This window comes from Alligator sinensis, unplaced genomic scaffold, assembly GCF_000455745.1.
Source record: "Alligator sinensis unplaced genomic scaffold, ASM45574v1 scaffold337_1, whole genome shotgun sequence".
NCBI classification, from domain to species: Eukaryota; Metazoa; Chordata; order Crocodylia; family Alligatoridae; genus Alligator; species Alligator sinensis.
The window spans coordinates 2,850,242-2,874,722 of NW_005841927.1; the positions used below are offsets into that span (position 1 = coordinate 2,850,242).

At 57.0% G+C, this 24,481-nt stretch overlaps 1 protein-coding gene across 1 annotated transcript in view; it reads right to left on the reverse strand.

Annotated features, from left to right (window-relative positions):
• Positions 1–24,481, reverse strand: part of MACF1 (microtubule-actin crosslinking factor 1) — a 223,459-nt gene that overhangs the window by 124,340 nt on the left and 74,638 nt on the right. Inside the window, exons 4-15 of the mRNA XM_025198710.1 lie at positions 20,920–20,997; positions 17,981–18,073; positions 6,463–6,629; positions 4,778–4,890; positions 4,542–4,648; positions 3,941–4,060; positions 3,735–3,830; positions 3,222–3,349; positions 2,987–3,080; positions 2,019–2,173; positions 1,463–1,739; positions 386–514 (exon numbers count right to left, since the gene is read on the reverse strand). Coding sequence (XP_025054495.1) covers positions 386–514; positions 1,463–1,739; positions 2,019–2,173; positions 2,987–3,080; positions 3,222–3,349; positions 3,735–3,830; positions 3,941–4,060; positions 4,542–4,648; positions 4,778–4,890; positions 6,463–6,629; positions 17,981–18,073; positions 20,920–20,997 — 1,557 coding nt within the window. The remainder of the gene's footprint in view (positions 1–385; positions 515–1,462; positions 1,740–2,018; positions 2,174–2,986; positions 3,081–3,221; positions 3,350–3,734; positions 3,831–3,940; positions 4,061–4,541; positions 4,649–4,777; positions 4,891–6,462; positions 6,630–17,980; positions 18,074–20,919; positions 20,998–24,481) is intronic.

The window sequence follows — 24,481 nt, forward strand, 5'->3', positions numbered from 1 at the left end:
AGGGGAGGAACTTATCCAAGGGAAAATAAAGACTGATTTGCAAGAAAACAGCTGGAAGACAAACAGCAGCGGAGGCCAGATCCAATGAGCAGCCTCAGCACTTGGGTTTAAGCCCTACCCACGTTCCACAGAGTAAGTTTGGAGGGATAAATTCAAGTATGTTCATTCTGGGGGGTGTCCACTGAGCCCAGCTGTGTGCCCTCAGAGAGACAGTGTGTGTGACCAGGTCACCTGACAGCAGCAAAGATGCCTCGCTGCTTCAAACCCAAGCATGCACATCCTCTGAGCCACAAAACACTGGCAGGACCCACCTTCCTGCCCCTTGTCCTCACCCGTGCGAGCTCTTGCCAGTGTAGCTACACCCTCCTCCAGCCTGTCACCTCACCTCGTACAGCCGAGCCTCCTTCACGCTGGAGCCCAGGTCCTCCACACTGGTGTGGACGTGCCGCTGGGTCTCCAGCTGAGATTCCACGCTGGGCAGATCGCTCCCCCACTCTTCTCGCTCCAGCCTCATCTGAAACAGCCACCAATAAGTCCAGCCAGCCTTCCTCAGGCTCAAAAGCACGTGAGACTGGGGGTGGTATTACCTCCCAGCTCGCTACCAAGGCACAACGCTCTTTAAGGGGCTGATCCTAACATCCCTGAGGTCAAGCACCCAACTCTCACTGATTTCAGCAACAGACAATTCCCAAGCCACAAGCCCAAGCCATTCAAGAGAGCTTTTTAGGTTGAATCCACCTCGTGCCCTTCTTTGAAGAGTACCTTCCCCATTCCCTGTGTACAGCCTGTTAAAAGACAGCATGTAAACCCCATCTCCAGGCTTGTGGAAGTGCTAAAAACCACTAGTGTCTGCACCGCTGCCTGCCAGGTGACTGCAATTATTTGCTTTTTTTTTTTTTTTTAATTTTCCGTATTCCAAGCCAAATTAGCCAAATCAATTCCAAATCCATGAATCAGTCCAGAACTATAAGTGGTCCTACTACCGGCAAACATCCTCCACCCCCATCTGGGGCCTCAGATGTTTCCAAATCCTTTGGCAGGCATCCTACTTGCAGGCCCAAGCCCGGAGGCTTGGGGTTCAGACCCCCCTGCCTTTTGCTTGTCCTCAGCCATACGGCTGCAGAAGCAAGCTAGGGAGGAGTCTCCCCTTTCCATACAGTGGGCGTAAAACCAAGACCTTCCCACTCCAGCAGCTAAGTGGGAGGTTTACTATACATTACCTTCACAGGTACTACCACTGTGCCAGGAGAGCCGTCTTCCCCAGGTGCAACTAGGAAGACCGCCTCGGTGGTCACGGTGTTTCCCTTGCCAGGTAAGCATAGACACTACGCTCGAGCTGAGCCGAATGTTCAATTTAAACAAAAAGGCAGAAAATACCAAAGTCTTCCGTGCTAATGGATGCAGCTTATTCTGTCTGCAGAGCTCCTTAATCCTCACCCCGTAATCCAGGGGGCACACTCACCTGCATCTCTTCCACCCAAGACAGCAGCTCATATACAAATCGGAGGTTGCCTTCATCCTCAGAAGAGGAGATGGCTACCAGCTCTGTGCGGGTCATGGGCTTCCGGAACCAGGAGGCAGAAGACGTGTGCGTTCCCTTCGTCAAGGACTCTGCCTTCAAGTGCGTCATGCTCAGGGTGGAGGGCTGCACGAGATCCAGTGACGAGAAATGGCCCTTCCTGTATAGGTTAGTACATTCCAGCCGCAGGGTGACCAGCTCGTCTTGCAGACGTATGATCCTGAAGCAAAGCAGGGAGGGGACAGGGAGGAGACTGATTAAAGATGTCTGGATTCTGGGAGAGACACCAGACATGCCCTGCCTGCTCTCTAAAACGATCTTATTTTTCTCCCTGGGTTGAGGGTTGGCAAACAGTCACCCTTCTGCTAGGGAGGACATCAAAAGCAGAGCACACGCTCAACTAGTGCTGAACCCTTCCTGCTAGTTTTTGCTGGGTATCTACAGACTAGCACCACTGTACCCCTCTGCCCATGCCCACAGGACTTTCTCAGCCACTCACCTGAAGACCAGTTCTTCCAGCTGGTAGTAATTCTCATCTCGCAGGATCTGTAAGTCCACCTGCAGATGATGGATAAGCCCTTCACACTCCTGTAGGTACATGACGACATCGGACTCATACTGCACCGGCTGACCGGACTCCAGGTGAGCGGCATCCTGCAGTGGGAGATACAAGAGGTATTACTGGTGCTCCTCATGCCCGCTGCACCAGACCTCACAAGGCCAGAGGTCCTCTATCCTGGCTCAGCATCCACAGTTTGCAGACTGTGAAGCCAGAGAGGACAGTCATGAGCATGATACACAGCCCGCCACATCTCCAAGGAGCCTCAGGTATTAACGTGTGCTAAAGCCCGTAATATGTCTCGCTGAACAATGTCCAGTCACCGCTTAAGAACTCTGGACATTGCAGAACCCACCCATCCCTGGGCAAGTGGGTGCAATGGCTGAATTACCTTCACTATAAAATGTCCCTCTTATTTCTAACCTGAACATGCCTGGCTTGAGCTTCCAATGGCTGGACTGTCTCCCCCTGCCACATTACAGGGCCCTCAGTGATCATAAGGATGCAGGTTACTCCTTAATGTTCTCTTGGACAAACTAAACAGGCTGAGTTTTGCAAAACTCACTAGGCGGCAGGTTTTCCAGACCGCAGTAGCAATTATCTGACCTTTTGCCAATCTGTCAACATCTTTTTGGAAGCCGGGAAGAACTAGGCACTGGTTATCCAGCAATGGTCTTTCTTTTGCTATACCGAGAGGTTACATCAGCTCCCTGATCACACAGCCAAGGGCTATATTTGTCCTCTTAGCTCAAGTATCCTCCTGGGAGCTCCCACTCCCTTGGGTATCCAGCAGCCTGACCCCAAGCTCAGCGGCACAAAGGAAAGCTGAGGAGGAAGGCAGGTCCCTAGGAAAGGGAAAACAGACACAAGGCACAACATGAAATCAGGACAGAAGTGCTGACACTCACAGCTTGCAGCGTGTTCTTTGCCAGGGTGAGCTTTTCTTCACAGCTCAGAGCACCGTTCTGAATCTTGTTAGCGATTTGTAGCAGCAATTCCAGCCTGTGACGAGAGACAGGGGGAATCAGAGAAAAGCGCTCTCTTGGGGCTGGGGTGGGGGGAAGGGGATGGAGAGAGAGACAGGGCGACTTCCCACGCAGGGTGCGGTGAGCTCCACGGGCCCCACCCCGGTTCAGAACCAACCTCTCCAATGCTGGCCGCAGAGACTTCTCACGCTCCAGCATCTCTATGATCAGCTTGCCCCACTCTTCCTCCACGTCATTGGGGTGGTAGCCCTGGGGCAACTTGATGCGGCCAAATTCAATCCACACCTTGAAGCACGGCAAGAGAACAGTCTTTCATCCCTTCTTCTCTCTGTGATCATAGCCACGCTTTTCCATTCCCCCTCCTGTGACAGGCCCTCCTACCCCTTAGGTGGATAAGGCTCCCCCAACCCCACCTGGGACTGGGATGTTTCCATCCACACCTCTATCCTCACATCACCTTCTCTGTACTGCACTGGGAAGGAGTTTAACGACTGGGATGTGTTCAGACACTACAGCCAGGAGGGAAGCCGTTGGATATCTCAGTCCCCGTGGGTCCCGTACTGCTTGCATTGTGCTCAGGGTTACTTCTTTAACCCCACACTGAATGCACGGCACGCCTTGCAAGAAGCATAATACTGCCAGCTACTCACACTGCTAAAGAGGCTCTTACCTCAAGTAGCTTATACAACTCCTCTATCTGCCCTTTCTCTTGTTCTTTTGCCGGGATCTCCGTTTCTTTGAAGTGTATGTACTGGTTATAAAGTGCCTGCAAGGGGACACAAAGCCACATCAGCCTCCTGCCCGCCAGACCACCTTTCTCCCACCAGCGTCTCCCCAGAGCTCGTGTGCTCCAGAGGAACCTCAGTCAGCACTTGCCTTTAATTCTACAGGGTTCTGGGGGAAGGACTTGTCGGACATCAATATCGTGTGCTGTTTGATCCACGAGAGGAGGGAATCCACACGGTTCTGGTACTCCAGCCACCTGGAATCCACTTCCTGGGAGGAAGAGGGACAGCCATGTAAAGGGTTCAGCGGGGAAACAGCAATACAACAAGGCAGCCCATCTCTTCCAAGCCTCCTATGTTACTGGAGAACTAAGGTAAGCACAGATGCCCTAAGTACTGGACACTTGTGACTCGCAATGGCTGCGTCTTCCAAGGGTCAAATGCAAAAGGGGCCTGTTCTTGGGAGGCAGCATCAAAGGGGCAGAAAGGACAGGACAGGACCTTCCTGTGAGCTCCTGCCTCCAGGTTACTCCTGTGCTATGTCCCAACACCCCTCCCCAGTCTCTCTTGCATGACTATTCCAGGCTATTTCATCTGTGCAGCCCTCTCATGCAGACAGCAGGGGAAGCCTCCAAACTCTCTGCCTGCAGGGTAAGACCAACTGCCTGTATTCCCAGCAGCTGCATGGGGACGCTCAGACAAGCCCCACAAAAAACATGGGGTCGGCAGGTGTGAAAAGCAGAGGCTCTTACGATAGCGCTGATCCCTTCTCCGCCTTCAGGGACCTTGGGAAAGGCATCATAGATTGAAGACACATAAGTGATCACAGACTTCTCATCGGGCGACGGGACGTCCACATCTGGTGAAAGGGAACGAAGACATGGAAGCAGTCGGGGAGGGGCAAAGGGAAAGGTAGATTCTCTCCCCGGGCAGACACCAGAAAGTCATTTCGGCTAACCACGCTCAGCCAGCTGCCACATCCTCTCACCTTCAGCATCCAGCAGCCGGGTGACTCCCAGCCTCTCCGCAATCTCAAAGGCCTGTTCCAGGTTCTCCCGGTTACTCTGGATCTGCACCCTCTCCATGTCCACCAGATCCGGCCTGAAAGACACAGAGCCCCCGTCAGGCTCCCTCCGAGGCATCGCGTGGCTTGCTGTGCAGCTGAACACATGCATGGACACACAGGCACAGAGGCCAAGCAACGGAGAAGCCCCTGGCTGCAGGTACCCTGAATGGGAGTGCCAGCAGTGCCTGTCACTGGTGAAGGGGGGCTGGACCCAGGATGGATTAGTTGCTCTCCCACCCCCTGGTTGATCTTGATCTGCCACAGAGCATGTGGTTGGCTTCAATTGCTGGGTCCAGCAGGGGAGGAGGCAGGTGTTTTTCCCGAGGGGGCAGGAGATCTCAGTTGGGAGGGTACTGCAGAAGGCAGGTCATGTCCTGTGGCTCTCAAAGGACAGGCCCACGGGAGAGGAAAGCTCCCTGAAGAGGACCCATCCCAAGCAGAGAGCACCGATGTCCAGTGTCCCCCAGAGACTGGGGAAGAAGGGTCATCTGGGATGGGCAGAACACTGTTTTTGGGAACACTTTCTTGGGAACACTGTTTCAGGTCATTTCCAGCACTGCTGCCTCTCAGACCCCACTTGGCAGAGACTGAGGACAAGTCTGAGAGAAGGGTGATCTAGAGGGAAACCGAGGCAGGGCAAGCCATGCCAAAGCAGGCTACCAGGAGGGCACTGCATTGGCAGACCCCTTCACAGTGCCCCACCAGGGTGGCACTGCCAGTGCAACTGGGCGTGCAAACAGAACAGGGCGCGCGTGTGAGAATAAGGACCAGGAAATCTTCACGTTCACACTCAAAAGCGGTGACATCCCAGTTAGCTCCCAGGACTCCTAACCTAGTGCACAGTCATCTCCTCATCCACCGCCTAGGGGACATCTCAGTAGGAGACTTTGGACTCCTTCTGCATGAGGTGCGAGCCGTGGCCTGAGAAGCCCGACTTCTTTCCTTGTAGGGTTTCTGCCCAGCCAGTCCAGACAGAGTAGCCCAGGTGACCACTGTTATCCAGAGCCGTCCTAATCCCCCCCCAGGGGCGTCTCTCCCTGTCTGTCTCGCATGGAGTTGTGTGAGGCTTAAATTGCTGCTCAGAGAGCTCCAAGATCCCCAGGTGATAGGTGCCACCGAAGTGCTAAGCACTATTATTCACTGAGAAAAGAGGAGGGGGTGGTAGCATTTAAAGCACAGCACAATCTGGTTTTAATGTTCCCGCTCCGCCCCAAACCCTCATTAAACAAGTTGCTGCTTCTTGCAACGCTGCATGTTCTCAGCCTTCTCCACCACGCGGGGCCCTGGGCCAGCAGAGCAACACCTCCTGGCAGGGGAGAACTTGGACTTCAAAGCGCAGAATATGACCATATTATCCACATACATCACGTCCACTCTTCTGTTTTCTGTGGTCACTGCAGATTTTACTTTTGCTTTTGCCCAGTAAGCAGCAGGAACTTCTCTTACCACATTTCTCACCTACAATGTGCACTCTAACTTCCAGCCACTCGCTTTTGGGAAAGAGGTGCACGTGGTATGTCAGAAAATACGGTAACTGCAGACAGCACGAGCAGCGGTACGCTCCCCCCAGCCATTCACGGCATCCCTCGCCGCTCCTCTCCACGTACCTGTATCTGTGGATGAGAGCGTTGAACATCTTCCCATCGCTCCAGCACGAAGAGAAGTTGGTGCATTTTACTCCGATGTAGCCAGCTGTCACCTTCTGCGTCCAGAGAAGCAGCTTCTCTTTTGCAGACATATCCCCCGACTCCCCGCTGATGTAGATATCGGAGATCTGTCAAGACATGGCATTTTTTGTATTTATTAGACATATATGCTTCCCTCCCCCTGGAAAAGGGCAGCTTACAATAATAATAAAACAAGATAGATGGGACCAAAGCCTAGTTATACAGGAGTATGGCCAGTTGCATGATGCTCTAGAAAGCTCTATCATATACACTACATGGGGGTGCAGGTAGGGAGCTGTGGCAGTGCCAGCTCTCTGAGGTTTACGGCCACATCTGGGAACATGCCCCCGTTCAAACCCCGGGCCTGGGATCGGTGTCTACAGGCAGCCAGGCTCAGTCGGCAGCCGCAGCACTTCTGACAGCAGATTAAAATCACCTGAAAGGAGAAGGCGTAGCAAACAGACTAATGCAGGTTGGTTTTTCAGAGCAAAGGAGTCCAACTGGAGAGAGACATGATAACCCGGGAGGTCTGAAACGGGACTGTTACAAAAGATCTGCTACGCGCCTGGTAAACCTCCTTCCTTAAGATCCTGGGGCTTCTTTGCTCTCCTCTAGATGGGTTTTTTTTTTTTGGTTTTTTGTTTTTTTTGGCAGAGCCAAGGGCAAAAGCAGCAGTCATGCTAGCTAAAAACCTCACTGTTCCTCCCCACGCCCCCACTCCGGTCTCGCGAGTCCCAGGAGAGGACATGCCCCAGCCACAGCCGCACGGATGGCTCACACAGCACCATCCAATGGGCAAGGTAAGTGATACCCACAGCCGGGAGGAAAGGCATCTTTAGTCCATCTTTTTAAGTCCCTAGGATCTTACAGGTTCTTCATACAATTGCTCTAGCCTGGAAACGTGATTTCCCCTTCAACGGATTCAGAGAGTCAATCTGGCCTACAGTTCTCTGTTACACGTTTCTCCCAAGGTCCAGGAGAGAGCACCCAGGCACTGCAAGGATACGGGCTTTGGAAATACCTGACCTGGACCAGGTAGGGCGGGGGAAGGCACCTGCAGGCAGACGGAGGGACGTGCTCCATCCGCCCTACAATGAAGAGCCGCGTGCCACATAGCGCTGGCATTTCCCGGCACTTTACCCTACACTATGTCCAGCCCATCCCGCTGGGAGATCACCTCCGGGAACGTGGATCGATACCCCAAGGCATCTGCAGCACGTGGAGGTGGGGAAGCATCTCTAAGCCTGGCGGCCGGGAGGATGACCCAGCTTAAGTCGGCACTGCAGACAATATCCTCCAACCGAAGCTGCCAATCGGAGCGTGTTTGCTTCCCGGGATGAATCCAGGCAGCTCATCAGAGCAGCCTCGCCTCCCAGCCTGACTTCACAGAAGCAGCAGGAAATCGCATCTGCCAGAGCAGACGCGGGCAAGGCAGGGCTGCGAGAACAGAAGCCAACTGCAGAAATGGCTCCCTTACCTCCGAGCTGCCTCCCCGGCTGCTAGAGAGCCTCAGCCCGATTCCCCCGAGCTCTGGCAGCAATGCCCCGGTTGTGGCACAGGATGCCTTGCAAATGAACCCAGGACAGGCAGCTCTGAGCCACAAGCCCTCCCCGACATCTGCTGCGCCAGGCGTGACAAGCCAGACATCTGGACAGGCTGGGTCTCGCCGTTACCATCGCCCTGACCGCACAGCACCCACGGCTGGACGGACCACCCGGTCCCCCTCCCTGCTCTCCTTCCATCCCCCATGCACTTCACACGCCACCCGCCCCAGCGTCTAGTACAGCGGTTCTCAACCTTGTCAGGCCCGAGGCACCCCTCAGAAAATGCCAGCTCTTTGTTTTTCCTCCATTTTTGATCGCAGAAAAATACGAGAGCAATCCTTCTGCTGCAAAGTGCTCAGAAAGCAGGGCAGAATAGCTTTGGTGCTACGGCTTCCTATTCGACATCTCTGGGTTTCTCGTCTGCACACCAGACAGCGCTAACATGGCCTGGGACCTCCACGACACCCTTTAAAGGATCTCGAGGCACCCCAGGGTGACGCAGCAACCTGGTGGAGAGTCGCTGGTCTAGTATTTGGAGCGCTAGGACAGGGACTGCCATGTCCAATGTTGTCGGGACGCCAGCCCGTATGACATGCTCCAGGGGTGACCAAAGCCACTCAGTCCCCTGACCCCAGCCTTGAGCGGACTATGGCTTCTTATCCCATTATTTGAACTAGCTGTTTACTCCAGTGCCCTCCAAGGGTTCATCATCATCATCATCGTCATCCAGATTTATCTCCCACTCTATCCCAAGAGGCTCGGAGTGGCTCACAATAAATGACAACCCATAGATAAGAAATAACAGCAGATTCCCCCAACCTGCCTCATTCATCTTAACTAATCTGATCCATCCACTTAGCAGCATCCCCAGCCCTTGTCCCTTTCCCTTCCAAATAAAATCTTTTCCTTTCCACCAGTCCCCTCCTGAGGTTGGGCAAAGTAGGTTGCTGCCTACGTTTGTACTCTCTGAACCCGCTCGTCCCTACCCTGCCCTTTCTAATGCCCCTGCCCTCAGCGGCAGGTCCTGATGGCATCCAACCCTTTTCCCAGCCTCGTGACTTGGGAGACCACCTCGCCCAGACTTGCTTGGAACGGACTGCTTGCTCGGTCCATGCGATGGTTTTTAAAAGACCGCGACAGCCGGCAATAGCGCGTGAAGGTGATTGCTGGCTGCGCCGCGGAGAACACGACCGTGGCATGCAGAACAGCCGAGCCGACGGGCGGCAGCGCGCCCAGCTCTCCAGGCCCGCATCCAGCCAGCGCAGAAGCATCAGGCGCTGGCTCCGAGCTCCACGGGCAACTTTCTAGGGGAGGCGAGAGGGAGGGCGAGCCCATGCCTAGAAACGCGGTGGGGAGCGGCATCATGACCCAGTTTCCAACCGAAAAGGAGAAACCGGCGGCAGATCCCTTTTAAGCAACACCGCAAGTGCCAGCCCTGCACGTGACAAGGCGCAAGCGTGTGTGTGTGTGTGTGTGTGTGTGTGCACGTGACAAGGCGCAAGCGTGTGCGTGTGTGTACGCGCGAGAGTACTGTTGATTGATGCAGCCACTCCCCTCCCCAGTTACCTTCTGTTAATTAAGGGGCAGGCAGGAGGGGAGAGCTGAAGCTGCTCGCGCTTCCAGGGTGCCAGTGGAAGATTAACCTGGCTGATTTGCTTCCGGCTGTTTGAGACGGGGAGGACAGCCCCAGGGCCCAGGATCAAACCCTCCTTGCTGTAACGGGGGGACCCCTCACTCCTGCCCCCCACTGCCGAGCCCCCGGCTGCTCTATTCAAGGAAACCAAAGGAGGGCTCAGCAGACGGCTCCCGGCACGCTGCAGTCCTTCAGGAAGGTGACTGGGAGGGAAATGCTTTCAACTGGTTTCTGCTGCTCACGGACTCCCCTTGCGGGAAAGAGGAAGGGAGCCGCAGGGCTGGAGCCCTCCCTTTCCTCCCCCCCACGTCGGCTGCTGAAGCCCAGCCAGGAGTGGCAGCGGCAGGGTAATTGGTATGCTGCTGCTCACCTCCTCCCCGGAGTCCGACATGCTTATCACGCAGCAAACTGCTCTTTGTCAGTGCCTGCCACGCAGCCCCGTTAGCTCTTCTGGGGGGGATTTCCTTAAAACCCTGAGCCTGGAGGACCACAGGCCGGGAAGGCTCACCACGGAGGCCACAAGCAGCTTGGCCTCTTGGCGGACCAAAGGGTCTGGCCCCGCATCGTTCTCCAGGCTGGGCGAAGGGCCAGTAGCCGCGCAGGGGCCCAGGACGCGGGGTGAACGCCCTATGGGTTTCAGTCGCTCAAGCCCCGAGGCTGAGAACTGACACTGCTCGCTCAGAAGTGGGGAAGTCTTCTTCCAACAAGCCTGTCCTCCAAAGCCAGCTGCGGGCCAAGCCTCGCCCAGTCCCTTCTGCATTTCTTCCACCTCCCTGACTCTCAGGGAGGCCCCCATCCCAGCTAGGTGGGTAGACTTCCTGATTTACCCCTGCCAATACCCCTGGGGATCTGGAGTCAAAAATGCAAGAGCTACCAGTGCACCACCGATGCACGTCTCCCAGAGCCAAAGAGACTCGGGGCGCCATCCTTTTCCTAATCAATTTGGAGCAACCTCTGTCTGCAAAAGCACAAACTCTCCTCTGGGAACCAGATGGAAACACTCAAGTCAACAGTCGGGCCCGCAGAGGCTCCAGCAGCCTGCGGTTTGGACTCGAGGTAATCACCTGTTGATCTGCCCCCAGGCAGCACCTGACAAAGCGGGTTGTTGCTCCTCTCTGAGCCAATTGGTCTCTCAGGTGCCACCTTGCCCTGTGCTCACCCCAAAACAGCAGCAGGCTTTCCTCAAGCAAGCCCACCAATGGATGCAGAAATCCTCGCCCGCCCCACGCTCTAGGCAGACACAGTGCCCTTGGAGCCACGAGCCCAAAAGACAGGGAGACCGGCTGCCCGCCCCCACGGCATGGCATGCAGCACCCAACTTGCTCTTCCCAGAAACCCCCAACCAGCCTCAGCATGGACTGCCATCCAAAACCCAGCGCACACGCACTTCGTGACCGACAAAAACACATCGAGCCTGCCGGCCCCCACCCACCTCCTTTGACTCTCCAAGGTGTGCCCCTCTCTCTTGCAGCAAGGGAAGTTGAGGTTAGATCTTAGGAAAAACTCTCTCACTAGGAGGGTGGTGAAGCACTGGCACAGGCTACCCAGAGAGGTGGTGGCATCTCCATCCTTGGAGGTTTGTAAGACCTGGATGGACAAAGCCTTGGCTGGGATGATGTAGCTGGGGCTGGTCCTGCTTTGAGCAGAGGGTTGGACTAGATGTGACCCCCCGAGCTCCCTTCCACCCTCATTTTCTGAGAGTCTCCAACAACCCTTAATTCTGCTTCCTTCCACTGGGACCACTCACAGCACCGCCTCACTACAACATGAACCTGTTGCCAAAAAAGAGGCGGCCTCAGGACTGGCTGCACTTGTGCCCATCCCCACGGAGCAAGTGGGCTTTGCATGTCATGCCCATTTCATTAGCCTCTGGGTGCACGGGGATACGACAGGCTGCCTGAACACCAGTTTCCTCCCTCGCTCTCCCGATTTCGCAGTGGATGCCAGTTGATTTACGGCTTCCTTGCTGTCCTCTGTTTCTCTCATCACTCTGCTCTGGCTGGCTGCAGGTTTAAGGCTGAATGGGGGATGCTGCCCCCTGCTACCCCCATGTCACCATGCCCCGTCCCCCCCCCCATCCATCCCACTCACTAGACCTGACAGCCGCTAATGAAAGTGCTTGTTAAGTTGGCAGCAAAGCTCGTTTCAACCCCCCACACAATAATTAATGCCAGGGAGTGCTGATCAAGCCAGTGACATCACTTCTGCATGCCACGGCCTGGGGCTGTCTGGCTGCTCTGTGCCCGGGGACTGGCCTAACTACCCCATGCCCACCCGGCACACTTTATAATCCTGTCGCCTCCCCCATTTCTGGCAAAACCCCAGCCAACGGTGGGAACGGGGAAGGCAAACACCTCTTGTGTGGGTCAGAAGCTGCCACGGGCAAGCCCCTGAAAGTGTGCAAACGTGACGAGCCGGCGCACAGCCTGCTACCGCTCCGAGCATCCTCGCAGGTCTCCACTTGCTCAAGAACTTTCTCAATTAAATGCCAAGAGCAGCTCAGGCAAAACGGGGTCGAGTGTCCAAGCAAACACCCCTCCAATAGGGCCCCTCTGCCCCGCAGCTCGGACACGCTTGTCCGACCTCCGTGCTAACTACATGGCGGCGGAGGGACATGCAGCTCCTCGGGGAGAAACAGCAGACTCCGCTTCAGCAGCGTTCCCGGTCAGATTTAACCTGTCACTTCTCAGCACGGGGCTGTAACTCCTGGGCTGAGCGTGGTGGAGTCACTTGGGAAGGAATCCCTCCATGGGAAAGGCGAGGCTACAACGTGAACAGCACTGCTCTCTCTACCCCACTCCACCCCATCCCCACACCCCTTTCTGAAAGGGAGATCACTCAGCGGAGTACTGACCCTGCTTCCAGCGGGACTGGCACCCTTGTCCGTCCTCCCGCTTGGATCCCGGCTGTCTGCTTCTGCAGAGAGCGTGCAGCCATCTTCAAAGGGCGATGCCAGGGCCCTGCCGGCGTCCTCGGCGGGCCGATGGGAGGAATCGCTCCCGTACCCTGAGGACCGCTGGACGGTGCCAGCGCTGGGCCCGCTGACGGAGGACACGCTCTGGGAGGCCGGCAGCTCAGCGCCAGGCTGCGCCCACGAGCCCGCTTCCCATTTCGCAGCAAGCTTCGAGCGTGTCGCCGGCAGCAGGCGTAGGGGCCTCTCGAAGCCGTGGCCGTCTGCCTGGTCCACCATGGGCGACGGCGTGGACAGCTCCGAGACGGTGCCCACCTCTGCCATCCACGAGCTTGCCCACGTGGCACTTGAAACGCTCTCATTCCCGTCTTCTCTCTCCGAGGCCTCCAAGGACCCGTCGGCTTCCTCCGAAGGCACAGACTTCTTCAGCTCCTGCTTTCTGGAGGGCTCCTCTCCCTCTCCCTGCTCGCCGCCGACTGCAGCCTCCCTTTGCAGAGGAAGCAGCACAGCCCGGCTGCTCCCAGCCCCGGTCCTGCGAAATCCCACCAGCCGGCTCACCGCCTTCTCGCAGTTCTTCTCCGCCGGGTTGTCTAGGAGGCGAGCGATGACAGTCGTGCCCTCCTCGAGGAAATCCCCCGGGAGCCCCGCTCCCACCCACCGGGGCTCCAGCACCAGGTGAGCTTTCCGGACCTCCCCTTGAAACCTCTCTTTCACCTGTACGACGTGCCCCTGGGGCGGCGCGCCCGGGCCGGGATGAGGATTCGCGGCTGGCGAGGTGTCTCGGCGTAGGCTCTCTGGGCTCTCAGCAATTTCCCCTCCTCCCTCTTGCCGAACAGCCGCTTTGAAGTTCAATGCCTCCACCTCTCCAGCCGCCTGGGTACCCGCCGAGGGCTGCTCCTTCTCCGGGCTTGCCTCTGGCACCATCCTCTTCTTCCCCCTCCACTTCCGTTTGAAGCGAACCCTTTTTTTGGGGGACAGAGGAGCCTTCCCCGGTCCGGCAGCTGGTTCTTTCGGCTCCTTAACGCAACCCAGAGAATTCCCCATCTCTTCCGCGCAGCAGGCACCGGCACTAATGCAGCTAAGCTGGTCTCGGGCTCCCGAATAAATCCTAACCTCCGCTTCATCAGATTAGATGCACAGTCTAAAACACGCAGTACTGCGGGCAATCCCTCATCGTCTCTCCCCCTCTCTCTCTCGCATGCACAGAGTCTCTTCCCAGCCGCTGCCGCTCCAGACAGCCATCTTACAGACTGGGAGCTGCAACAAGACAAATTCAAAGCATCTCACTGCAGTTCAGAAATCACTTGACCTAAAAGCAGACGGAGTCCGGATTGGCTGCAGCTTTCTCTCTCCAAATATGAGGTAATTGGAGCACGGCCCTCAGCAACACAAACAGAGAGCAGGAACCAGACAGAAATAAGGGAAAGGGAGGGAGGGGGAGGCAAGGGGAGGGTGTAGTGGAGTCGGGGGGGGATGAGAAAGGAGGGAGGAAAGTAAGAAAAGGGGAGGCTGGTGAAGGTAGCATAAAGAAAGGGGTGGGGGAGAAATCAGAAGCAGCAGGGAGGAGCCGGCGTGACTCGGCGAGCGTGCCAAAAGGAAATCCCCCGGCCAAGTGGCGTGGGCAGCCCGCGGGCACCTGCCCTGGGTGACAGGTAGGGTGTGTGCTCGTGCACGTCCGACGCTGGCCCCCCGGGGCTGAAGGTGGACAGCTGAATGCCAGCGCAGGAGCTCCTGGCGCCGAGGGGTGGCACGGGGTGGGGTCTGACCCCTGCAGAAGGGCTAGCTGGTGCTATGGGGCCTCCGAGGGACCCCGTGCATCTCGGGCACCCTCGGGAGAAGCCAACTCCCTGGGTGCCGAGAGGTTAAATACACAGCACGCGCGATAGCAATTAGCAGGGCTGGTATAGGGACCATCCTGCCTTGCTTCTGCTGATGCCCATGGGGAAGCCGCAAGCCCCTGCATCCCCAGGGGATCTCCCACCAGCGCCCTCCACCTTGCACATGGGACCAGAAGCTCCCCCCTTGCTCCCCTTCACGCTGGCGAGCAAACCCCAGCAAGGCAGGGCTGGGAAGAGAAGGACCTCACACCTGCCTGCCTCAAAGAGCAAGGGAGGGGCTGCCTCTTGGGTGGTAGGACAGGGAGCCCCGTCTGCCACACAACACACCCCTTCACCCTCACCCTGCCCTGCACCGCGGAGGTCAGATAAGCACGGTCACATACGACACTGCCAGCAGGGCCACGACCACTCGCCAAATCTCCAAACCCATGCCCGGGCTCAGACACAGCAACCTGGGGGCATCCCCTCCATCCCAGGGACGGCCTTTCCCCAAAGCAAGGCTCCCCGCTTCCATTTCAACCAGCAAGGGCTCAGGATCCTCCAGCGTCGGGCTGCCGGCCCGCGTGAACCAGCCCTGCGGGGACGGAGCCGCGGCACGCAGCCGCTCGCGGGGCAGGGAGGCAGGAGCATCCAAGCCAGGAGGGAGGCGACGAGCTCAACAATGGAGCTGCCTCCCCAAAAGAAATCTCTTTATTCCCGGCAGACAGAGAAAAAAGGCTCCTCTCAGGGAGCAGGCGCCACTGAGAGCGCGCAAGCTGCCCGTGCCAGCCCGGCTACCCTTAAACAAATCCCCCCTGCGCTGGGAGGTCTCGCATCCTTCCCAGGGAGAAGTGGGTGAGCGGAGCCGTGGCGCTCTCCCGTGGACCAAAGCCCGGGCCCGCTCAGCTGCAGGACGACAGCACCACCTAGCGTCCACCGTGGCCTTCAGAAACAACCGCCCCAGCCCTCCGGAACAGCAGCCACGGGGGACAGCTCAGCAGCCCGGCCCCCCAATGACCAGGGCCAGATTTCGGCAGCTCACTCCACGGGACCCGAGGAGCTCAAGGCGGAGGGGGTGCGGGCAGAGGGGCAAGCTCCCCCACCGCCCGCCTGGGTTTGGAAGCCGATTCCTTTGTCTCCTTTTGCTCAGGAGAAGCTAATGCTCAAACCAGCGGCCACACGGAGACCAGCAATGACTGACCTGACTAAGAGGCCTGATATCCCTCGCGCCCGCGGAAGGAAGCGGCTCCTCTCGCATGCCGATCCTGCTCCGCTCTGCCCCGTCCTCAGCCCCCAGCACAATCGAGCAGCAATCTAGTTCACCGGCTTAGGCAGGTCCAGGCTGCCCGACGCTCACGCAGGATGGACAGGGGCTTTTCTCTGTGGCCGCAGGGGACAGCACGAGGAGCAATGGCCTCAGGCTGCAGCAGGGGAGACGAGGCTGGAGACGAGGAGGAACTTTCTGACGACGAGGGTGGTTGAGCATTGGAACAGGCTCCTCCGAGAAATTGTGGCATCTCCAAGTTTTCAAAAGCAGGTTGGACAGACACTCGGCTGGGATGATCCTGCCCTGAGCAGGAAGCGGGACTAGATGTGATGTTGCGAGGTCCCTGCCAGCCCTACTTTCCTCTGATCCCACGATCCCATTCACGGGCGTGACGCCCTCCTTCAGAGAGATGCAAGCCTGCATCTTGCACAGCAATGGGCTGAGCTCCCCGAGATAGGCAGGGAAGCCCACATGGGCTTGAAGGGAACAGCAAGGCTGTACCAACACTGCAGAGCTGTTGCAGGGACCACGTACTCTGACCCAAGGGGCATGTGCACCCCTCATCGTGGAGACCTTCTGCCTCGCTGCGACCGATCGATTTGTTCCCAGCTTGTGAAGGTGCCGTTCAAACCGCGCACCCTGGAGCAGGAGGGGCTGGCGAGTCATGTCCCACTGCAGCTGCGCCAGCCCTCTTGTACGGGCCAGAAAGATTCATGCAGCGGAGGAGGAGGAAGACATTCGCTCTGCTTGAAACACCATGACAGGGCCTGGTTTACAGGGCACCCGTGCACTCTTCGCACACCTTGAATCAAGGACCCCTCCCAACCACTGGTCTGAGGCACGGGGTTGCACCCATGGAGGGAGGGAGTGAACGGGATGTAGTCAGGAATGTGTCCACGGGGGCAGGGGACTAGTGGGGAAGAGCTGCTGGCATCAGACAGCACATGCCAAACTGGAAACTCAGGGCCCCAGGCGCACACTGTCCCTATACGGAGGCCTGGCCTTGCATCCACAATAAAGGCAACCTCCGACCACCTTGCGAGCGAGGAAGCAGGGTGGTTGGAGTGGTGACCGTGCCCGAGAGAGCCGTCCGTGCTTCAGCCCTCAGGCCAACAGGGGCATGGCAACACGGCGGGCAAAGGCTCTCTCAGGCTGTGCCCAAACTGCAAGGGAGAGACCCCCACACAGCTGCGGGAGGCCTGCATTCGGGAGACGGGCGAGCTTCCCTCATCAGGCCAGTGCCGAATGCTCAGGGCACATGACCGTGCTACCAAAGCCTGTGCTGCTGCTCAAGGAAAATGGACAGGGCAAGTGGCGTGTTCCTGGGAGCTCCCAGACACCGTCGCAGAAAACCATCCGCTGCATCCCAGCCACGCTGCGTTCAGCAAACCAAACTCCGCAGAACCCAGCCGGTGCTGGGTCTGCCCTCTCCGAGCAGAACAATTTAGCTCCCGTCAGTGGGAAAACGGTGCCTGGATTATCCAGATCTCATGTTCATGAACCAGCCAACAATGGTCACCAACAGCGAGGGGAGCTCTGCAGCGAGGAATGCCTCTCACGAGCTCCCCTGTCCCTCCAGAGCGCTGCGATGAGGAAAACTCATATCCCTCACAGAGCCGCTGTCAACAAAAGGCTATTGCTGGGGTGGGAGATGAGGAGGGGGGATTGGATGCCACAAAACCACATCCTGGCAACCTGCAGCCATTGGAGACCCCATACCCTAGGTTTCAAGGGCAAGGATGTCATGGTCTCTGTGTCACGGGCAATGACAACTTGAGCCATTAACTCTGCCCCGCTAAACTCCTGGCCCTTCAGCTGGGCAGGGCAACCTCTCCCTGACTCAAGTCCTGAGCCATGCATAGACGATGCGCAGACTCACTACACGAAGTGCACAGGGAGCCCATCATGTCCCCCTGCCATGTGCACATGAAGAAATGTCTTTCCCCACTCTTCCCCAAATTTGCTCTGTCCACCCCAGCCCGGTGAAGTGCAGCTCTCTGGCTCAGCTGAGCAAACAGCAACTACCAATAACCTCGGTGCCAATCAGAGGGCCGCGGCGCACAGAACTCGTCATTAATGATTTAATTATGTAAATGGCCAGAGACGGGAGTTGTTATTCTCAGACGGCCCCGGTCTCCATGACACTGCTGCACATGCTAATCCTCTGGACTGATCCAGATACCGGTGTTACCAGCACGGTACACGCAGACCCTAGGCAGCAGGAGGAGGTCTGGAAACACAGAACGCCCCTCTTTCTGCTCCACAAGGGAGAAGACACGTCCCTACCTGGAAGTGGAGGATAATCGTCCATATGAGCCCCAGGGTGAGCTTGGGATTGCCATCTGTAATGTCATCGTTGCGAATGTTCACCAGCTTCACCTAGAAAGGAAGCAACAGGGCTGTCAAAACTCCTCATCAGATGCACCCAGAGAGGCCACCTCTGCCCTCAAGCCTTCCCCCCGCCCCACCTCCTCCCCACGCGCGCACCTGGGAGGTGCAACCTCTCTGCACAAATGCAGAGCTGAGCCTCAAAGCTCTGGGGTTCAGCCCCAGCGCTGCCAATGACTTGCAGGACGGTCGCCACACAAGGCACTCTGTGCCCCATCAGAAAAAAAAGAGGGTTACAAAGAGCACTTCTCAGTTCTCAAATGCCTCCGGCCCCAGGGTCTCAAAGGGCCTTGCTAGCTCTTTATCATGCAATTCAGGTCAGGGGGAGGCATCCTTTGTATCACGCCCTACGCACCTGTGCACAATGGAAAATCTGTCGCCCACGTAGCCTGGATAAAAGAGGGCACCCAAATTCTCAGCCCTCTCTGGCACTGCAAAGTCAGTCCACCACTGAGCTAAGCCTCAGGTTGCAACGTGCTAGGGAACAAACAGCACGAGTCCTACCCCTGCTTTGGAGGTGAGGGATGGGGAGAGCTACAGCATTTTCTGCGGGAACTCTGAGGCAGAGCAGAGAAGGGAACACTGCTCCCCATCCTCATGACTCCCAATCTTGTGCCTTAGTTAGAGAAACACTTGCCCTGCACCTCACCAGGCGTTTGGCAAGGACCCTACTCTCTCTAGTTGGGGAAACGAGCTGAGCTCCAGGAGGCAGAAGATGCTATGAATCCGCCCAAGTGTCACCCCCATCTTCAGGGCTCCCTGCTAACAGAAAGCAGTGGCCACTGGCTTGCTGGTTGATCCTGCTGCCTCGCAGGGCGTCACCTTGCTCCCCATGCCTCTCCGCCACCTTTATCACCCGGCTGCCAAGCATCCAATGCCCATCACCATGTGCTCCCCAGAGAAGACTCTCTAGGGGTCAGCAGGGCCCATTTCCAACCCTTCCCAGAACTGGGATCTCATGACTGATGGGCCTTTGACCACACCTAACCCTTGGTGCGTTGGAAGTTCCCGGATATCGCTGCCAACAGCATTCCAGGCAAAACGTCCCGGCATGCCCTCTGCCGCGATGCCACGAACTTCAAAGGAGAGAGCTGTCTCATTCGGGGTGTGGGGTATTGAAGTACACTCCCTAGGGCCTCTGGCAAAACAAGTGCATTGCTGGTGAGGGGCTGGGGGCTTTGAAGCTGTCCCCTCCCCAACCCCCCGGAGCGGTGTGCGAGCTCTGTGCCAGAAGGGGAAGGAAACCTCTGCTTCGGCATGAATCATTACAGCTTCATTTTATCCTCCTCCCCGATCCTGAGAGCGTCATAGCTAAAGGGAACCCACAAAACAGGCAGAACAGGACGCCTAGCCCCAGGAAGAGGCAGCATTTCACCTGCAAACAGCAGGAAACTTGGGCTGTGACTGCCTTTGCTCATGGGCTGAGTAACAGCTGCTAACAGTGGCCGATTGCCTGCCCTTGAGGAAACACCCCAGAGCCTGCAAGAAAAGACCTGACCGGCCCAGCATTTCCTGAGCGCCGAGCAGGATGTGAGAGGCATCTGCTGCAGCTGGGGCTGGCCAGGTCAAGGACACCAAGGTTTGTCTTCCCTGTAGTTGGGCACGTGGGGGCAGCACACAACAGAGGCCCAAGCTCCTTTTAACCTTGTTCAAACAGGCACCAAGAAGCAGTGAGCCATGGTCCACGTTCTACTGTGGGTACTTCCCATGCATCTGGCTTTCCTGGGTGCCCCCTTTCCACTCCATGTGCCAAGGTTTTTTAAGCCTTCCTCAGTGGTGCTGGGTGTTGGCTGCAGCCGAGGCTGGGGGTTTTGACTGGGCCGTGCCAATGCTCCTGTTGGGACTAAAGTCAGAGGTCTCGCCTCTCTGCTCAGGGATAGACCGATGCCATCTTTGGGCTCAGGAAGGAATTTCCCCCCGTGGTCAGATTGATAGGGACTGGGGGGGGTTGCACAGACTGATGTTGCGTCAGGGGTGACAATAGTTTAACAAAGAGTTTAAATGATGGATTTGCATGGGATGTTTGGATAGGGTTGCTCCTGCCTCAGGCAGGGGGCTGGACTACATGCCCTCTGGAAGTTGCTTCCAGCCTAGCTTCGCTATGATTTCTATGGCAGCAGGGAGCTCAGCCCTCCAAGTACCCAGAGTGCCAGGTGAGGCAGCAGAGCCTGCATTGAAGCCTGTGCCACACTGCTGCATAACTGTGGGGTCCCCACCCAGCTAGACTGCAGGTAGCTCGTGCACACTTGCAACCAGGCGCCCAAGCACCAAAGCCCCGGGGGGCTCTAAAGAGCAGCAGAGGTGACTGGGCTGTGAGGCTGGCAGAGTACTTCCTGCATTTAAAACCCCAATTCTGGTTTGGATACTGGTCTCCAGGCAGAGGGGACCATACTGGGTGAGCACCACAAAGGAGACCTCTCTATAGCACTATTGTTAACCAGCATGTGAACATCACAGTGATGGGCAAAGAGCAGCACGAGAATGACCACCAGACTGGGTCAGATAAAGGATCCAGCCAGCCCAGCAGCCTGTCTCTGGTAGTGGCAAGTAGTGGGTCCTTTACAGGAAGACTATTACAAATAGGGCACACATAGGGTGATCCATGCCCCACCAGACACTCCCCAGCCCCCCTGGACCTTCTCCTTCATAACCCCCATCTAAGCCTTCTTTGAGCCTAGCTATGCTACTGGGCTTCACCACACCCCACAGCCATGAGCTCCACGTGTTAATGCTGCTTTACACCCCGCGGGTCCCCACCTGAAGGGGGAGTTGAAGCCCATCAGGCAGCGCAAACACCCACGACGCAGTCAGGCCAAAAGCATGTGTGCAGCTCTTACCTGTCGCTGCTTCAGGAAGTCCAGGGCAATCTGCACGTTCTGCAGCCGGTGGAAACGCATCCGGCCCTTCTCACGTGGCTGCAAAACACAGACAGCGGCTTCAGTTCGGTCGTCCAGGACAATAGAGAAAGGACTTCTCACGATGCACATGCACAGACCTCTGCCACCCCCCTGCTCCCCAACACAGCACCGGGAAATCCATGAACCCAGGCCCCCAGGGACCAGCTTCTGGCTGAAGACTGCGGGAGCCCATTCAAATCCAAGCAACAGTCTGTGTCCCCTCTGAGGCCTGAGCCTGACCGCTGCATCCAGTGTGTCTGCATGACATAGCACACATGCAAGGTGTTGCTTAGGACGGCCTCTCTGTGACGGCTGTGTCACAGGTGGATCTGGGCAGCTGATTCAGTCCTAGGGAGCACTGTCCGAGAGGCAGGGCAAGGGCCAGAGGACGCAGCAGGTGAAACGGTCACGTCACAAGGATTCACACTTCCCAGGCATGAGCTCTCTGCCCTGCTAATGGGGTCCCAGGGCCTCTTGCCTACTATGGGCTGCAGAACACCATTTCGAGCCATGCGGGGAAGTCTATCAGCACCCACGGTCTCCTCGATGTGGGCAGAGTTGGGCACACTGCATAGATTATCTCCTGCTGGGTCCTGAGCTGGGTGCTGACCCAGCAGGTCTACCTGCAGCCTCAGAATCCGTACCAAGCATCATTCCCTGACTTCCCCTAGCAGCGTCGCTTGCTCAAAATATCATGTCTCACACAGGTGCAGCCCCCCAAGGGCTCTAGCAGCGAGCCCAGCCCAATGCAGGGGGTGTGGGGTCCCAGGCACCTCTGCTGAGCAGTCAGCAAGACATCCTGGGACGGGGGAGAAGGCAGCTTGAGATGGAGCACTCCTCAAAAGACACCAACTAAGAGCAGGTGGGAGAGCCCTGCCCACGCGGGCAACAGCAGCAGTCTCCGCCTGGTCTCAAACCCTGTGCCAGCAGGTCTGCACTGCTCCGCTTGGTGGAGAGAGCAGGGCCCTACAGCTCTGTCTGCCTCCTGCTCCTGCTTTTTGTCTCTGGCCAGCTGCTGGGCTACTGCAAACCTGGCCTCAGCACGCAAGGAGAAGCTGCTACACCGGTCACTATATGGGAGCTGCCTAGGGAAAAAATAAAGCCCAACCACATTCAGCCCCACCTGCTCCCCCCCTTACACCACCCCAATCCACTTACTGAACAGCAGCTCCGTGCCCTGGCAGAGCTTGGGGAAAGGGGGGCAGCACTGCCGTGGGGCAGGCTCCAGCCTTGCTGCTGAAGCCCAGGAGAGCTGGCACGTGCCCCCCACTCTGCTGTGCCCATCGGGAAGGGGAAGGAAAGCGTGAGATGCATTGAATCTGCATTTGTGAATCTAAAGTTATTTTCTGTTGAGTGTTAATGGCAATGCATGTGCAGTTTTACTTCAAGTTCACAATATATTCTGCGCTTGCCCATGTGCCGGCACTTTTTCCCACGCTTGTGCCTGGAGTCATTTATTTAGGAAGGCCCTGAGACAATCGTAATATAACGGAGTTTGGGGATGAGGGTGTCGAAAGAGGTACCCGGTCTCCAAACCTTGCCTTCACCTTTGATGCAAGAGAGGGGTGTCGTGGGCCTGGGCATCTGCAGTCAGAGAGACTCACCTGCACCCTCCAAGATGGCACTAGGAAGCCCACTGCAAACACAGCATGTCTGCTCTGTGCCTGCTGGATCCCGAAACGGGTTGGCAGGCAGTCACCATGGGGTGGCATGGGACACGGGCCAAGAAGCAATGACTCAGGCAGTCCCAGTATTGCGCAAAGGCAGCCCCGTTCTGCCCACTGCAGGGTGCAGCAACATCAGGCATGGACCCTTGACCTCTAAGGAGGGCAATCAAGCTCTCTGAGTCAGCCAAGCCAAAGTCCTTAATTGGGGACCCGGCTCACAAGGAAACCCAGCAACAGGGAGGTCTTCCTGGGCTGCAGAAAGGCCGACCCCTGGGCAGAGAAGTGGCACCCGAAGACACTGCAGCTGACGGCAGCTTGAGAGCAGGGCAGAGGGATGGTCGGACAGAAGGAAATCACCCCCAGGACAGAGGGCGTGTTGGGGGGGGTGAGCTGGTAAGAAATGGGAGCCTCTCCACTGAAACCAGCCAAAATGCTTTTGTTCTCACTTCGGGGAGGCACGATCCCCTTTGGAGGAAACCTCAGTTGGGATCTGCCGGGCCCCCCACCCAGCTCTGCTCACGGGCCCGGGGCCACACTCTGCTGCCAGGACATTGAGAGCGCATCGCTTAAAAACCAGACACTTTGCAATCATGCAAGGTTAGTCCTCACTGCCTGACAACTACGCTACCATGCCCGGTGTGTCACACGAGGCAGAGGACCGCCATGCAGTGAGAGGTTAGCAAATGTCACAGGAGCCGTCCTGGAGGCCGCCTGTTCCTCCGAGCGAAAAAGAGCACGTCTTGCATCTGAGAGTGCGCAGGCCCCCAGGGGCTTGACCCTCGGGGAGCAGCCCCACAGGGCCTGCGGTTTTCCTAGCACTGTGCAGGCTGCCCCGAGTGACTGCATTCATGCTCTCACACCAAGTGGGCAGGCGTCCCCCCACTGCAGGCCATCAGCACCGAAATGCACTCCCAGATAATCCAGTCGGAAGGAATACGGGATTAAATGCTTTCAGCTCCAGTCATCCCCTTACACTCCCCACCCATCGGCTCGGCTCTATTCGAACCTGTTTCAGAGACAAAATGATTGCTCGCAACCAATTAGCTGGTAGCTGTTGAGCTGTGACCAATGTCCCAGGCTCTTTTTAGCAAAATCCCGTGTAAACCAGTGCAACCCACTCAGAGCCTGGTTACAACTGGACTATCTGATGGCACTTCAGTGTCAGTCACTATCACGCAGCTCCCAGGAGGGGGTTAACCTACTGCATCACCATCCTCCTCCTCCTCCTCACGCTCCTCACTGCTTGCGCGGCACCAGGAAGGCGCTCTCACCGGGCGAAGGGTCTTCTGACCTGCAGGCTCTTTGTGCTAGCGCAGGTGGCACAGACAACACCAACGGCAATGTCACGACAGAGAGAAAGAAACCAAAAAAAAAAAATCCAACCAAAGAGAAAGGATCTAAAATGCAGCAGGTGGGAAAAGAAATAATAAGTGTGTCCCTTGCCCGCTGTGCCAGCTGGGGTAGGAAAATGAAAGCCGGCTGGGTCTCCTGAACACTGCTTGTCCCTGTGGGGGCACTGCTAATAGAGTTGTCCCCACACGAGAAGCTGCCGACAGATGTTCAATTAAGGGCGCAATGGCCCTGATCCATGCATGGCAGGAAGGTGAGGGACCAGGGAATGGGATCCCTATGATGATCCCAGCCCCCGTCAAGGCTCCAATGTGCTCTAGATGTTGAAGGCACTGATCAGCTGAGTGGCTCTCCCACCCACGATGTGCTCCCCGAGCTGAGAGCGCCCGTCAACTGATTGGCGCTTCCAATCCCAGGACCGCAATGGCGCCAAGTTCAATTTCAGATGCGATGGGAACCCACCACAAAACTGCGACGCCTATTTT